The following is a 14,980-nucleotide window of genomic DNA, read 5'->3' as shown; positions in this document are numbered from 1 at the left end:
TTGCCTTAGCAATCGGTCCAGATCCTACCAATCAGGTGCGGTCCTGAGCTTTGTTTGTATCCGACGCGCTTGCACCCTAACCCACCTGAGGATGTCAACCTCACCTTCTGGAGTTCCGTAGCTTTCAGTTCGAAATTCCCAACCGCCGACGTGAAACGGGGCAGACATAAACCAGGATGCTTGTTTTCTTATCTTTGTAAACTGCCCGTGCAATATCGCTCCTCGTTATCTTCTCGAATTGCGATTGTTCTTAGCTTTTGTTTTTGTTCTCCTTTGGTTCCAGGATCTGCACCGACCGAGCGACCGATCGAGCTGTGTGCTACGAGTAACAAGCACCAGAACAAGCGCGACCACCGGGCTTTTTATATTACATACTAGCAAAACTAAACCCCGCATACCGATGCAAGATTTCAGAAAACCTGGTGTCTAAGTGTCAATACAAAACCACTTTTCTACTGGCTCTCTAGGGATTTGGGATACCATTAATTGTTATTGAATGGACGCGTCTTAGCATCGACTGTCTGGCAAACCCGACTCCTGCATTTCTTCCCGCGAATCCAGCTTCTCACCCTCCAGCGCAATGCCTGAAGCGTGGCTGGATTCCCTCTCTGAGGACTGGGTTTCCCAACCTCCATCCGAAGGATCTTCGCAACTACCTGCTACCGCCCCCACACATGCGCCCAGCTTACCGCGACCGAAACCTGCTGCTAGCCGACTTCCTCGTGCGAACAACAACAATAACAACAACAGGCTTGGCGGTGGTGCCAAGAACCTTCTCTCCGGATTACTGGCTGCCAACAGTAGTGGCATACTCAACGAACGAAGCATCAGTGATCGTAACATTCCAGAATCTTTGCGTGGAGTGCCCGCGAAGCCTTCGCCTGGAAATACATCTACTGGTACCCAAGCGAAGAAATACCTCAGCAGGAGATCCGTATCAAGCTCCTCTTTTGGGGGCTCCGTCATCCATAACACGGTTGATCACAAATCAGCATCGTCGACATCTCCTGGCAAATATAAGGCTGAAACGCCTGAGTGGAAGCGAAGGCTGGTGCAAGGCGACCTTGGCTACGGTGAGCAGCGCGATCTTTTCACATCCGCAGCTACCGGTCTTGAAAACATTTTCAATCCTCCGCCTACCGCGACGACACACCCGGTTACTATTTCCGAAGCAGCCCAGGATGAGGAGGCAAGGGAGGCACCTGAGGAACAGGTGGAGTCGGCAGACCAAACACCAAACTTTGACACCACAGTCCCTTCGAGTCCACCAGGTTATCGTGACAACTCAACAGCCGAGATCCATGTCAATGAATCACTGAGCCAATTGCTACCAGGGGAGCAACCTGAAAAGCACCCCAGAAAGACGGCATATCGGCAAACTGACGTGACGACTCCCGAAGATAGCGCGCTGCATCAGTCGGCTGCGGAGACAGATCAGGAGAGGGGGTCTCGAGCAAACGCGCTGACTGACATATCGGGCCTCCAAGAGTCAAGTAACTTGCTCTCTGCCGATTCCTCCAGTCAAGCACCAAGCTTTCAGGCTCAAGCTGAGGCCAGGAAGTTCAGCAAAGCCAGCACCGGCAGTGTGCTGCGAAACGAGACCTTCAGCCCAATATTATTGCACAAGCACAATGGGGAGGATGGGAAGCCAAACTACGCGCCCATGGACCTTCCTCCAAACGAACTGCGAAAACGTCTCGATCAGTTGCGCATGAACCAGGTCATCGTGACTGATCCTCGAAACATTGGCGATGCTGAAGCTGCAACCCGGGGGCAGTCTGCCATCAGTATTGAGAATACCGATGACTATGAGCAGGCCGGTGGCTTTATCAATTTCCGCAGAGGCGGCCGTTCCGCTGATGGGTCGTTCCGTCACCGAGCCCTGAGCCCCGAGCTTGTTGGCTCCAACACATCCGAAATGTTTCCAGAGGAGTCTCTCCAGGCTAGTACCCCGAAACAGTTCCCTGGGAGCGTCCGGACTGGCTACTCGACCTACCGTAACGCTACACCTCCCCCTTTGAAGGCGCCGCATCCAAGTCCCGAGAAGGAGGCAGAGCAGCGGGCCCGCGGCAGCTCCGGGAGTCCTCTGAAACTTTTTGGGCCGTACGACACCTTCACAAATCAGACCTTGATGAGGCGAATTAGTCAATTTGAAGATCAGATGACAGACCGGTCTAGGTCATCGGGATCCGCCAGCGTTCAGGCGGGCTTTGAGGATACCTCGAGAAGGCTGAACCTTCCTAAGACAGGGCCCGCTAAAGGTCCGGAGAAGTCCAGGAACCGGGACTCGTCGGCATTCTTTGGCGAGGGCGATTTGGACGGGTATGAATTCCAGGAAACTTTCGAGTACCGGGGCACACGTGTTGCAACTTTCGGTGGACGGGTCAACTTGGGGCAAAACCCAAACGCAGACGACTCTTCCAAGCTCAGCGCGCAGTTTGGCCTCAGCCATGATTCCTCACCGCCTGCTATGGACGACCTTGTCATCAACCGGCAACGAACAAAGTCTACTGGTGCCCAGTCCACAGCAGAGGCAGGGCAAAGACACGTCACTCCACATAGCCATCCTAACAAAGGTCGTGTCCCCGAAACGCCGAATCATCGCGACACGGGTTCCGATAGCAAGCGCCCGAGAGCATCACCTACCAAGGACCCAACCCCGAAGCGAAGGCGGACGCTTCATAAATCAGACATTTCGTATGTCGGGGAATTAACCGAGCATGCCGCCGACGCCGTCCACTCGAGCCATTACACCATGCAGTCCGCAATTAGCAGAAACCAAAGAAGCTACCAAGATGTTGAGGCTGGGGATATGTCCTACTCTAATGTTCTGTCAAATCGCAAAGGTTTCAGGCCCCGCACCCCTTCTCCTAGTCAAAGATCTGTGGTGCAGAAAGATCGCAATGCGTTTGTGCAAGATGCGACGGACGATTCCGGAATGGGAGACTTGGTTTCGAGTTCTCTAGGTTCTGCAGTGAGGCCAAGTCCCTTGCGACCCGGAGACCAGCCTCAAGAGGCCGACCGTAAGCCGTCGATTAAGACTGAGGACTTTTTGCACGAGGCCAACAAGATAATGGCCATCATCCGTGGTGGAACAACTACACGAAGCGGCCTGAATAGTGTCGAAGAGTCGGAACTGGAAAACAGAGACAACCAGGGAGTTCTGGAGGACTCCTTTGAGGAGTCGACCCGAGAGCCGTTCTCGCGCCCGCCAAGTAGAGAGGGTGCTGCGCCACTGAGTCGTGCTAATATGAGACAAGAGGACCCAGAGATCCTGGAGCGACTCAAGAAATATGAGGAGCGAAGTGACATTGGTGATATCATAGGATCCTCTGTGCGATCCCTTGGCCTCGCTCAAGACGTCATTCGCACGCTGAAAGAGGCCGAGCAGCAGATGCAGGACAGCGTTGCTCAGAGCGCTGCTGCGCGGCGTGGTTCCGAGGACTCGGAACAAATAATATCTGACCTGTCGAATGTGAGAATCAGTCGTGCTCCTAGCATGAACCATATGGAGGAGCCCTATGGTACAAACCGATCCACCGAAGGGTTCGAGACTCAACGAACCACGTCTTCAGCCGGACACTCTACCGGCAGGTCTATCCCCACTGGGTCATCTCGTGGGTCCGACATCAGAAAGACGATCGCCCCACAGACGGTCTCTCACTTGATCCCGGACCAAGTTGGGAATATGGTCCTTGATCGGGAACGTAACGTCTGGACGAAGCACAAGATCGAAAAGTCGGCTCAGACTCAACCTGCCAGGCCGTTGAATGTTTTACCATCTGAGGCTAGCGAGGATGATCCGTTTGCCGATATTCCGGATCTCACTGTTGACATGACTATGGAGATGCAACGGCTAAGGTTACAAACTCTACAGAAGGCCTTGAGCTCTCCTCAACCCCCTCGGGAGCGTTCATCATCACCGGCTGGAAGTCCGCCTCGAAGTCCTGGTAGGGCTGCGATGGCTGACTTTGTGGAGCACTCAAGCCCTCAGCAGCCACGGGTCGCCCCAATCACAGCAAGAGGGCCGACGCTGATAACACCAGCCCAGTCGCCTTTCAAGATGGCCGGGGCTTTGCGCCCCCAGTCTCAAGAGGAGGTTGAACATGAAATTCAGTTTGACGAGGGGCGGGACGGCCCCATTAGTTCCGGCAGGAAGCGCAACCTTACAATTACCTTCTCGTCACCAGTTGCCTCGATCATTCAGGATGTGATAGTGGACAGCTCTGGGGAAGATCAGAGCCTGCAAGACCAGTCTGTGGGTGATGTTTCTACAAATTCGATAGGCAGGGGCCGCCACAGTGTTGCGGGCTTTGCAACGGGTACCGGCGGTAGCGGCCGCTCAGCTCTGGCTTCTAGAAGTCGATCGCGTGGATCGATGAAGCACCCGTCGATGCGCGGGAGTCAGAGGTTCATGCCTCGGCCTGTGTCACGCATCGAGGAGCGCGACGAAGATGACGACTCGGAGGCCGATGCACCCGAACAGCACCAAGAGAAGACACAAGAGTTGAGTATCATTCCAGAGGACAGTATGATCGCTCGCTCAAATCCGCAGTCTCCAAGACAGGCTAGCATCAGCTTCGTTTTGCGCACGCCTGGTCGCGTTCCTATGGGGCATGCGAACGCAGCCGCGGTTTTGAACGAGTATGTGGGAAACCTCTCTCTTACTGCGCTCTCCGACTTCACTGTACACAACCCGGAGCCATCGGCAATGCTCGAGGCCAGCTATGTCGTTGGTGATACGCGATATGTTACCGGACAGGGGGACAAGCCTGTGATGTCGCAGAGCCTTCACGAATTGGTTGCGCGTCTCACAGAATTTGAGCCTTTTGAGCCCTACTGGGAGGATCTAACGGAACTTCAGCTGAACGACAAGAGGCTCGCCAGCTTGCACAAACTCAACGAGTTTTGTGGCAAGGTTGTGCGACTGGATGTCTCAAACAACAACATTAGCAGCCTCGCTGGAATCCCGTCAACTGTCCGTTTCCTCAAGATCGCCCACAATCAACTGTCAGATCTTACCCCCTGGGGAGCTCTGATGAATATTCAGTATCTGGACGTCTCGAACAACGACATCAAGACACTCTCGGGATTGAGTCAGCTGGTGCATCTACGCGACCTCAAGGCGGACAACTGCAACCTGACAAGCTTGGAAGGCCTTCAGTTCCACGATGGTCTGCAGATTCTTCGCGCTCGCGACAATCATATCGAGTCGATCGATCTTGAGCACTGCAACATGGCTAGTCTTTTCGAGTTGGACTTGGCGGGCAATGACATCAAGACAGTCTCCCACATTGAGAACCTCAGCCGTCTTTCCATCCTGAACCTTCAAAGAAACAAACTGGAGAAGCTGGAGATCATGAATGGGAAGCCGTTCTCATCGCTCAGGCGGCTAGAACTCGACGAAAACAGTCTTGTATCTCTCGACATAACGCTGTTGCCACAGATCAAGGTGATTCACGCCGATAAAAACAAGCTGCAAACCCTGAGCGGCTTCAACAAGGCCACTCGACTGGACAGTCTGTCGCTCCGCGAGCAGATGGGAGACAAGCCTTTGGACATAATGTCGTTTTTGGACATTGCATGCGAGGTGCGCAAGCTCTACCTGTCGGGCAACCGTCTTGAAAGATTCAATCCGCAGCTTGACTTTATGAATCTGCACCTGCTGGAGCTTGCCAACTGCGGAATTCGCTCGCTGCCCGATAATGCAGCCGAACTGATGCAGAACCTGCGCAAACTGAACCTCAACTTCAACGCGCTGACAAATGTGTCGTGCCTGGCCCATATCTCCAGGCTCAAGAAGCTATCGCTGGCTGGGAATCGGCTGGAAAATGCAAAGGATGTCGTGCAGGTCGCCGAGAAGCTGCCAAACCTCACGGAGCTGGATTTGCGTGACAATCCATGCACCTTGGGGCTCTACCCACCATCTCATGTGGTGATCGGAGCAGCGGTGGGATCGGAGGCAGCAAATCCGTTTGTGTTGGCACCGGGTGACCCGAAGCGGGATGCGGCGTACTGCAGACGGCTTGACATGGGGACTAGAATGCACCGACGGCTGTACGAGATTGTGTGGATCCACAACACCAAGAAGCTCAGGATGCTCGACGGTTTGCCTCTGGACAGAAATCTCGTGAACCTGAGGGACGACATCTGGAACAGTCTACTCTCTTATGACCTGGTTGTCGACCACGATCGTCCGCGGTCGAAAAAGGATGTTGTGTCGAGGGGGATGGGTGAAACAGACACTGCTGAGCCCCAGACCCGGGGTCGAAGTCAGGAGCGCCGGAACAGGGTCGTTCACACAGCACATGGTGATCGCAAGTCCAAGACTGTCAGAACCGACGAGGCGCGATGCAGCAGGACAACGACCATCACAAGCAAGGTCAAAAGCGCGTCCAAGTCATCGCGGTCGATACGCAAGGTGACAACCGTCCATGTTCAAACTTTTGAGGATGATGATGTCGGGGAAGACGGCCGTTCCAATGCCGAGGAGCAAGAGGCATGCCAAAAAGAGGCAACAATACAGTCGTCGCGAGGGGTTGCCAGGACACCCGCGAGGCACAACCTTACATGGGGAGCAGAGGACACATTTGCATGAACAATTCGTCTTTGGTCGTTTCTCTGTTCGCAAGAGTTTTATATTTATTCTTTTTATGAGCATAGTCTGAGAAGAAAAAGAGATCGGTTAAGCTGATTGTACGATATATGGTAATGGTTCAAGGGAACAGGGATTGATGGCGGATGATAAGCGGCCTGGACTGTAAACAAGAAGTGTTATTTGGTTGATGCATTAACAGAAAATATCTTGTACGATAGGAGACTATGGGTTGAAAAATGGCATGGCATGGCGTCGTCGGTACAGAAAGAGCTCGAGACAGTGGCTAGTTGTTCTTTTTTTTTTTTTTTTTTTTTCTCAGTCTTCTTTCACACGATTAATGAGGATGCATTTGCTTTATTACATGTTTCAAGCCATCGTACTGCGCTATATTCTATGTCTCTCAATCCACTGTAGAAAGGAACAAACAATAGAAGAAGGAAGAAAACAACATTCCCTCGTCGAAACCGAATCGGCTGACGCCAGCAAGAATCGAGGAGTCCAGACTTGAAGCAGCTCTGCGGTGAGGAAGCCAGCGGTAGGGAGAGCCCGTCGTTGCCCTCTGCGCGCGGGTGGCATTTTTGAGGTAGCAGCCACCGCTGGCGCCGATGGCAAAGCAGCCCACTCGTGTCGATCCTGAAGGAGGCGGAAAGCAGCAGGCCATGGCAGAGGGGCGACCGGCGAACCCGGAGCTCGGGCGGTTGTAGCTGGCGCTGGCGCCGAGGCAGTCCTGGTACGAGCAGGCGTAGCCGATCGTCGGGTCGGCGGTGCTCATTCCCTCGACCTTCCGGCCCCGCCCCTGCTGATTTGCTCAGACTATTCAGGGACCCAGGCAGCGTCACTGCTTACGTACGGTACAGTAGGGTGTATACGACGGCTGCCTGTGCTCGCCAAGACATATATAATACATATCTGTGGCTGAACTGCTTGGCTTTTAAGAGTGAGACGGCGAGTCTTCTGACAGAGCGAATCGAACGAGCTTGTAAATGGATTGGACAAGCATGTCACTGAGACTGACGTGTAGCTTTTCTCCATTCGGAGGGACTATTGTTTTCCTTTCCAATAAGCCTATAAGTGTAGAAAAAATATAAGTCTATTTTGCGGCGTGCATGAATTTTTAACCCTGTATACCCTTGAATCCAATCCCAGGACGCTCGCTAATATTCGACAACACAAAGGGAAAGAATACTACATTTTTTTTTCTTTTCATTCAAGCGAAAGACGAAAAAGAAGGCGCCTCAATCGTCCGTGTCCTCATCTTTACCAGGATACATAATCTCCCTCCTCAAAAGAGCCCTGAGATGATTGTACAAAATGTACAGGTATAGCAAAACCACGAGGGACGACATGACGGTGCCTAGTATCTGAATCTGGACGTTGCCAAAAGACTTGCCCAAAGTTATGGTGGCCAAGGAAAACCCGGAGTTGGGGAAGATCATACCCCACCAGGGGAGGTGGAAATACCTGGGCGGTGCACGCAGCACGCCCGTCAGCGCGATCGAGAACCACCACAGGCTCAGGCCCCAGAGCGCGGTGCCGACCACATATGCCATGATCTGAATGACGGCCTTTTCGGTGACGCCGGACTGTCCGGGGAGGATCGGCACGGGGCTGAGGCGGATGTCGAAATCGGCGGGGAGGTTGTTGGCGATGCCGATGAAGGCGAGGGCTGTGAAGGACGGGGGGCCGACCAGGATGAAGAGCGCCGGTCGGGCTTCGCGGTCCGGGAACGTGCTGGACATGAGGCGGCCGATCATGTGGGCGTATATCAAAAGGCTGATGATCATACCCAGGCCCTGGCTCAGCAGGCCTGCGACGATGATGGACGTGGCTTGCATGCTGGGCTGAGTGGCCGAGATCACCGATGAGATGGTGCCCGCCAGCATGATGGGCAAGACGGGTAGGAGCCACGCAGGCATCATGGCTTGAAGGCCGTACTGGTGAGTCGTGAATATGTAGCTGTATTGGGTGATGGTGACGATCATGGAGATGGTGACATATCCCCAAAACATGACCTGAATCAGAGTGTTTAAAGTGGCGTCGTTTTCTGGAATGAGATATCTGTGTGCACCGCTGATCATTGTGGATATGGACACAAACATGGTAGCGACGAAAAAGCCCTCCTTTTTGTGCCGTATAGACTTTCCAAAAGTGCCGGGGAACATGATGAACCGGCTGAGCATGGTCATTGAGATGGTGGAGAACAAGATGAGGTTGAATATGTAGACGGCCAGCCCGATGCTTCTGAGGCCTGGAAACTGGAACGGCTGCGCTATTATCAAAAGGGCCAGGGCTCCGGTGCCCATCGTCCACGTGTACCACGCCCAAGTAAAGTGTTTTATGCGATGCCTCAATGGAATCTTGGGGCGAGGAGCGTCGGGTGGTGTTGTGAGAAGCCGTCCGTCCTGCGGCTGCTCCTGCTTCTCGACCAGCTTTTCGAGGTCCGAATCGTCACCCACAGGGGCAGGGGCCTGCCTCTTTTCGTCGTCGACCCATGGTTTCCTCTCACTTATCGAAGAGCTCGTCGAGTGAGCCCTGTGAGGATAGGGCTGCCGGCGTGGCTCCTCCCACGTAGGTGCGCGAGACATCACCGCAGGTCCGTTGGCCTGGAACCCACCCTGTCTTGGTCCGTCTGGCCCGCGGAGAGACAATGGTGGCGGGAAAGCGAGGCCTTGCATCGGCATCGGTTGGGAGCGGGCGTTACCCGATTGTTGACTCATCGTCCGCGGCCGCAACCCCCCACCTACATACGTTGAACTCATAGTGCCCTGGATCCGAAAAGCACTAGGCGTGCTTTGTTGGCTAGACGCTTGCGAGGGGGTCGGGCTTTGGGGTCGGTATTGAGGGTTCGGCACTTGTTGTACCGGGCTGTTGTAGGTTTGTGGTGGTTGGGGCGCCATGGCCGGCTGCGGCGGCCGGCTGTCATTTTGCTGATACTGAGGAACTTCCGTCTCTGCAAATGGCGTTTTCTCAATCGGATACTCGTTGGCCGACCTGCCTTCAGCCTCGTACTGAGGGGCGGGCTGCTGAGGCAAGACGAGTTGTTGGTATGGAGGCGCCATCAAGGGCGCCTGTCGTGGGTTGGACCAGTACTGTGGAGCGGCGGTTGAGAAGAGAGGTGCCGGAGCCATGGGCCGCTGCACAGGAGCGCCGCCCTGGTATTGCGAGTCCATTATATTGATTATTAGTGACTTGTTCCATGGATCCGAACAAAGACAGTAAACAAAAAAAAAAAAAAAAATCGACTAAAAAAACAAGTATCGGCCGGCCGATCAACGAATTGCAAAACTAGCACCAGGCCGTGGAAGATGAGAAGCCATAGTGCCTCTATTCAGTAAACACAACAGGAAAGCAGCATGCACAATGACCGAACAGAGATGCCAGCATCTGCCCAGTTTAGATCCAGACAAAGAGACCCAGAGAGAAAAGTAAAGAGCTTATCATGTCTGCCCCTAGACTTAGTCGGTACTCTGCTAGATCCAGGGTGGTAAACGGGGTGGGAACACCGATCCCCATTATCCACACCAAAGCCGGGCGCGTATCAAAGTCATCTCGAAGTGGGCGTCACATCCCTCGAGACTTCTACCCAATGGGGGCCTGAATTGCATTCTGATCTGCCCGAAAACAGGTGGCCCACAGAAGTCCGACTTGGGTTTGAACCGCTGGATGCCTCGAACATGGATGGGTATGGGATGGACCTTGTATTCTGCGAGCTGTCAGTGGAGGCGAGGTCTTTTATCGTTTGTTTGCTTGTTTTTTTTTTTTTTTTTGTTGGTTCAACTTTTGCGGCAGGAGTAGTAACGAAACCCTTTTTCCCCAATCGGACCTGATTCAATGATTAGTTCTAAATCATCTGCACTGTCGATAGTGTTGGTGGTGTGTACTGTGTTTGTGCCCGGCTATTCCCCAACGGTCTTTTGATCTCCAAGGCAGCAGATCCTTTCTTTGACACACCGAACGAGGGAAACAAAAGATTGTCGGGGATTCTTGGCTTTGGTTCGCAGGCTTTCCAAGCATGACCCTGGAATCCATGTCAAGTCCTGCCAAGCCCCTGAAGCAGAAACCATCTCCAGTGCAGGCAGAGCCGCACCCCTACCGCTTGGTGGACAGGGTGTAATGTCGAAACGGAAATGACAACAAAGCTAGCTGCTTGTTGCTGTTCTTGGACTCCGACGCGATGCGTGCTCGCCCACTTCCCACTTTTGCCCACATACGGGTGTCAGCCGGACCGAGTAATTGGGCAAGCAGCCTTGCAATTTGACTTCGAACCAGAGCCCGTCAACTAATTTCAAACGACTATAAAAGCAATCACTTTGAATGTCGTCGGGATCACGACTGATCAAAATATATATAGTCGCCACCTGTTCTCGACAAGTCTTGAGACCACGGCAAAGGCCGCTTATTAGTCTGATTTGAGCCGGAATTAATGAGAATCAGCAGCAATTCATAGCTGTTGATTTACCGGACTTCCGGACGATCCACCAACACGGGAGTTGTGTCAGGGTGTCGAAATCGAAAAGCGAAACAAAATTTCGGGTGTCAAGAGGGAGAAAGAAAAAAAAAAGTTTTCCCTCACATCTTCAGCCCAACCCTAGCCTACCCAACACCAAAAGAACTTGTCGTGTGCACTTGCCGTTGGGGAATCCCAGGTCTTTGGGCAAGACACAACAGCCCCACCATGGGGGAAGGAGGGATCCTTGACAGGGTTGTACTTGACGCGGGACGCAGCTCCCTTTTCGACCGCGAGCCATCGGCCATGAAACTTCTGCAACAAAGGGGAAACACGGCGCAAAAGTTTGCACTTGCTTAGTAAAATACCGTACCAAAAATATAGCATGTGGGAAAATATTTACCTATAATAGTAACGTCTTGTCCAGAAGATGATGGGAATTCGGACAGACGCGATCCAGATTTAGTCACCGATGCGTGACTTGATTGATTCTTAACAAGGAAAAAGCCTCCAGAGGAATTTATGACCACATCTAGGGCATACGTACACATGACGGTACGGCAATATGCTCAACAGATGCTTGGCAATATCTCTTGAACTCTACCTATTCTTTGACTGGGAAGCTTTGAAGCTCTAGCCAAAATAGAGCGGCAAGAGAAACAGAAAATAAAGTAAGTGATTACTGTACTCTTTCGTTCACCATGTGCTTGCTCATTAGACTGCTTCTACAAGGCTGCACACGTGGGGGTGATAGTGGAAGTGCATCGAATCTCAAATCCACAGTACCTTGCGGATCCTTTCTAATTTCCATCCATGTTCGAATGTCGACTTTTCGAGACCACCTACGAAATACTACCCTTGTTGACATCATGTATGTAATTTCGAAGCATGTGCACCACGCACCAGCTGCCCCCTTTGATCCACCAACGTTCGGCTGCAGCTACTGTGCACCAAGCTTTGTCGGGGAGCGCTGCGCACAAAGCATAAAAGACTTGGCGCGGCTCCAAAAAACGATACTTGGCATTGTCTACGGGTTGGTCTAGGTCTCTCAAGGTCTCATCAGTATGGGTACATGTATGAAATCACCGCCCCCTTTCGTCAGGGCTTGGCATCTTCCCACATGGGACTCTTGTCTGCCAAGCCCACTCTCAAACTTTCCCAGCCAATTTCTGTCGATTAACCGATAACGTAAATAGGTACCGTCCCCAGTGCAAGGTATGCATAACTCGGTATGGTTGCTCATATGGTTGTTGTTGTTTTTAATTTTGCAAAGTGTTCAAATGCCCCGTGCGCACAACGGACTCTCGGAGTTCAAGTACGGCAAACAGTCAACGGTTATGAAAGTCCCTTATCAAGGTTTTCATGCACATCCACACATTGTCTCCTTCAAACTCCTCCGGAGCTTTCACAAAGCATATGATCCTCGATCTCGGACTTTTGGAGACAAGTTCACGGTTCGAAACGGGGCTATGGTTTTCTTTAACCTTTGCGGTTGTTCTTCTCCAAGCAACTCTGTTGAGTAACGCCTCCTGGTCCATGTTCTCGGGACTTAGCAATGATGATACGTAAAAACAGCATTGGTCCTTAGTATCAGGAATGTGTTACGGCAGAAACTTTGAGAATAATGCCACAACACGGCAAGCGAGGTAGGCCAGCCAAACGCTCCTAAACAAACATTGGATCTAGCCAAGCCCTTAAATCACATCGTGGTGCAAAGAGACACTTCTTGGCGCGTTCCCTTCGGCATTGAGGTGAGTGTTTGGGAAGAAAGCACCTGATATGGAATGGCCTATCGGTCGTCCTATAACCATGCCATGTGCTTATTGAAGTTTAGTCATGGTTCCTGTCGGGATTTGCATTAGTGATGCGAACAGCTGCATAGTATTTAAGACGATGTGCGGACAAGTTCGGCAAAGCCAATGTCTACAGTTACAAGACGAGCTAATGAATTAGTGGCCGTTCACTTTCAACCCTTCTCGCGTGAAAAAAAAAAAAAAAAAAAATAGTCATAGAACTCAGTATATCATGAAACAACCCGACAGACATTCAAGGGACGGGCAACTTTTTAAATTTTGCTGGATCTATATTAATACACAGCATAGCATAGCCGCTCGGTGACTGGTCTCACCAATACAAAAATAACAGCTGTGAGAAGTAGGCCTTGGACTTGCTCTACACACAAGCCATCAACGCCTGCAGAGCCATACAAGTTTTGGGGAGGCGCGTCTCGGCTTAACCACTAGAATCACAATCGAGGAACGCCATCATTCCTCTTGTTTCCGCCCTGCCACCAGAGCACTGAAAGATACCTTACCCCCAACTCCAGAGTTTGCGTTATTCGGATTTGGCGGCACAGGAAACGGCAGAGGCGCCATGTTTCCCCCTCCTGGCGGACCGTTCATCTTTGTTATCCTGACGATGAAGTCCGCCGCCGCCCCGGCGTCCCGGTTGTACGTAAAGTGAGGATCGAAGAGCTGCTCGCCGCCCTTGCATATGTCGTCGCCGGTGTGGCAGAAGATCATGCTGTCGTCTGATGGCAGGCCTGGTACCGGCGCTGGGTTATCTGATTTTTTTTTATCAACATCAAGTTAGTGCTCGGCATAGCCAAGAATGGGCCAGATATAAGAGGCAAATGTCAAGAAAGCCACCAAAGGTAACGTGAGCAGGCAAAAAGTCACTTACATGGATCCCCAAACGTCACAGCCGCGGATACAACTGATATGCCTTGCGGGCCCAGTATCCGCGCAGCGTTGTGAACGAGCTGACCGCCTTGGGAATACCCGGACAAGACAACCTTTGTTCCTGGGCATTGCTGCCCTGCTTCAGTCGCGAGCTGAGCCCTATATCACAAAGGGTATGCCCAGGTCAGCTATGGTGGCTAAAAAAGAAACTTCTCCTGAAAGGCCCATCCTGCTCCTTCGGCTGTGACATGCGACAACAAGATGAACAGAACGCCCGAACAAAACAAAAAAAACTCACATCTTGGACGACCCAGAAGCGTCCCCTCCACTAAAGAACCCCTTGGAAACCGCAGGGTACTCGACACCCTGCACGTTGAGCCTCTCGGGCCCCAGGCGCGCCGCCAAGGCCTGGAAGAAGGGCGGGCCGGCAAAGGTGCCGACGTTTCCGGACTCGAGGGTGCCGCGCGCAAAGAGCACCGTCACGGCCGCGCACCGCCCCTCGACGAGTCCATTCTGCGTGTCGTTGCCGAGATCTTGGTCGTACTGCCGGACCGGGGGTGGCACGGCGGGAGGAGGAGCGGCGGCGAGGGCCAGCGCTGCTCTGGGCCGGGTCGCAGATGGGGCCGATGAGGATGGCGGTAGCCCGACGACGGTCCCAGCGAGTAGGAATGTGAGAGGGAGAAGGCCAAGGGGGCTCAGGGGGAACATGGTTTCGCTTTTCTTTTCTTTTTTTTTTTTTCGTCTTTTTTTGGCTAATAAAACTAAAACAAAGACAACAAAGGATGGCAGTTTTGGCTTGACAGCGCCGAGTCTTCACTGGTTCGAACCCAAAAATGCCCCAGTTGACGATTATCTGGGAGGGCGGTAAGTAAAATATTTCAAGACACCAGGGGAGATCGACCCCTGATGCCTTTAATCTTGAAACGCAATAAGGTGAGTTCGGCTCAGTGAGAGGGAGGAAGAATTAGATGTTTTTCTTCCGATATCACCAGCTGTTAGTGGCCTGGCTGACTTGATATAAAACCGGGGTTGACCCTCTCAATAAGATGATATAGTAGTCAGTACGAATACTGCTTCGCGAAATAACTGATCATGGGCAAGTGTGACAAGTTTCGAGCATGGGTTTGACGGCGAGGGACAAGGACATGAGAGTAAAACACGGGGAGAACGGGCGAGAATATAACAGCCAGCACGATGTCAAGTTTAGAAAAGCTCATGTCACAGAAGGACGAGCCTCATGAGACGAACATTATA

General features: G+C 52.4%; 4 protein-coding genes across 4 annotated transcripts; 1 reads left to right on the top strand and 3 right to left on the bottom strand.

Annotated features, from left to right (window-relative positions):
* Positions 1-580: 580 nt before the first annotated feature.
* Positions 581-6,598, top strand: PpBr36_06969 (uncharacterized protein; the record flags this gene model as incomplete). The annotated part of the gene is made up of 1 exon (XM_029894109.1): positions 581-6,598. The coding sequence occupies one exon, from the start codon at positions 581-583 to the stop codon at positions 6,596-6,598; it is 6,018 nt and encodes a 2,005-aa protein (XP_029747908.1).
* A 400-nt stretch (positions 6,599-6,998) lies between these two features.
* PpBr36_06968 (uncharacterized protein) lies at positions 6,999-7,370 on the bottom strand (the record flags this gene model as incomplete). The annotated part of the gene is given in 2 exon segments (XM_029894108.1): positions 6,999-7,006; positions 7,025-7,370. 2 exon segments carry the CDS (start codon positions 7,368-7,370, stop codon positions 6,999-7,001), a joined length of 354 nt encoding a protein of 117 aa, XP_029747909.1.
* A 463-nt stretch (positions 7,371-7,833) lies between these two features.
* On the bottom strand, positions 7,834-9,768 carry PpBr36_06967 (uncharacterized protein; the record flags this gene model as incomplete). The annotated part of the gene is made up of 1 exon (XM_029894107.1): positions 7,834-9,768. The coding sequence occupies one exon, from the start codon at positions 9,766-9,768 to the stop codon at positions 7,834-7,836; it is 1,935 nt and encodes a 644-aa protein (XP_029747904.1).
* A 3,107-nt stretch (positions 9,769-12,875) lies between these two features.
* PpBr36_06966 (uncharacterized protein) lies at positions 12,876-14,434 on the bottom strand (the record flags this gene model as incomplete). The annotated part of the gene is made up of 4 exons (XM_029894106.1): positions 12,876-12,919; positions 13,360-13,608; positions 13,728-13,885; positions 14,025-14,434. 4 exons carry the CDS (start codon positions 14,432-14,434, stop codon positions 12,876-12,878), a joined length of 861 nt encoding a protein of 286 aa, XP_029747905.1.
* Between the last annotated feature and the right edge of the window lie 546 nt (positions 14,435-14,980).

Source organism: Pyricularia pennisetigena, chromosome 1 (genome assembly GCF_004337985.1).
Source record: "Pyricularia pennisetigena strain Br36 chromosome 1, whole genome shotgun sequence".
NCBI classification, from domain to species: domain Eukaryota; kingdom Fungi; phylum Ascomycota; class Sordariomycetes; order Magnaporthales; family Pyriculariaceae; genus Pyricularia; species Pyricularia pennisetigena.
This window is presented reverse-complemented; position numbering and strand designations above follow the sequence as displayed.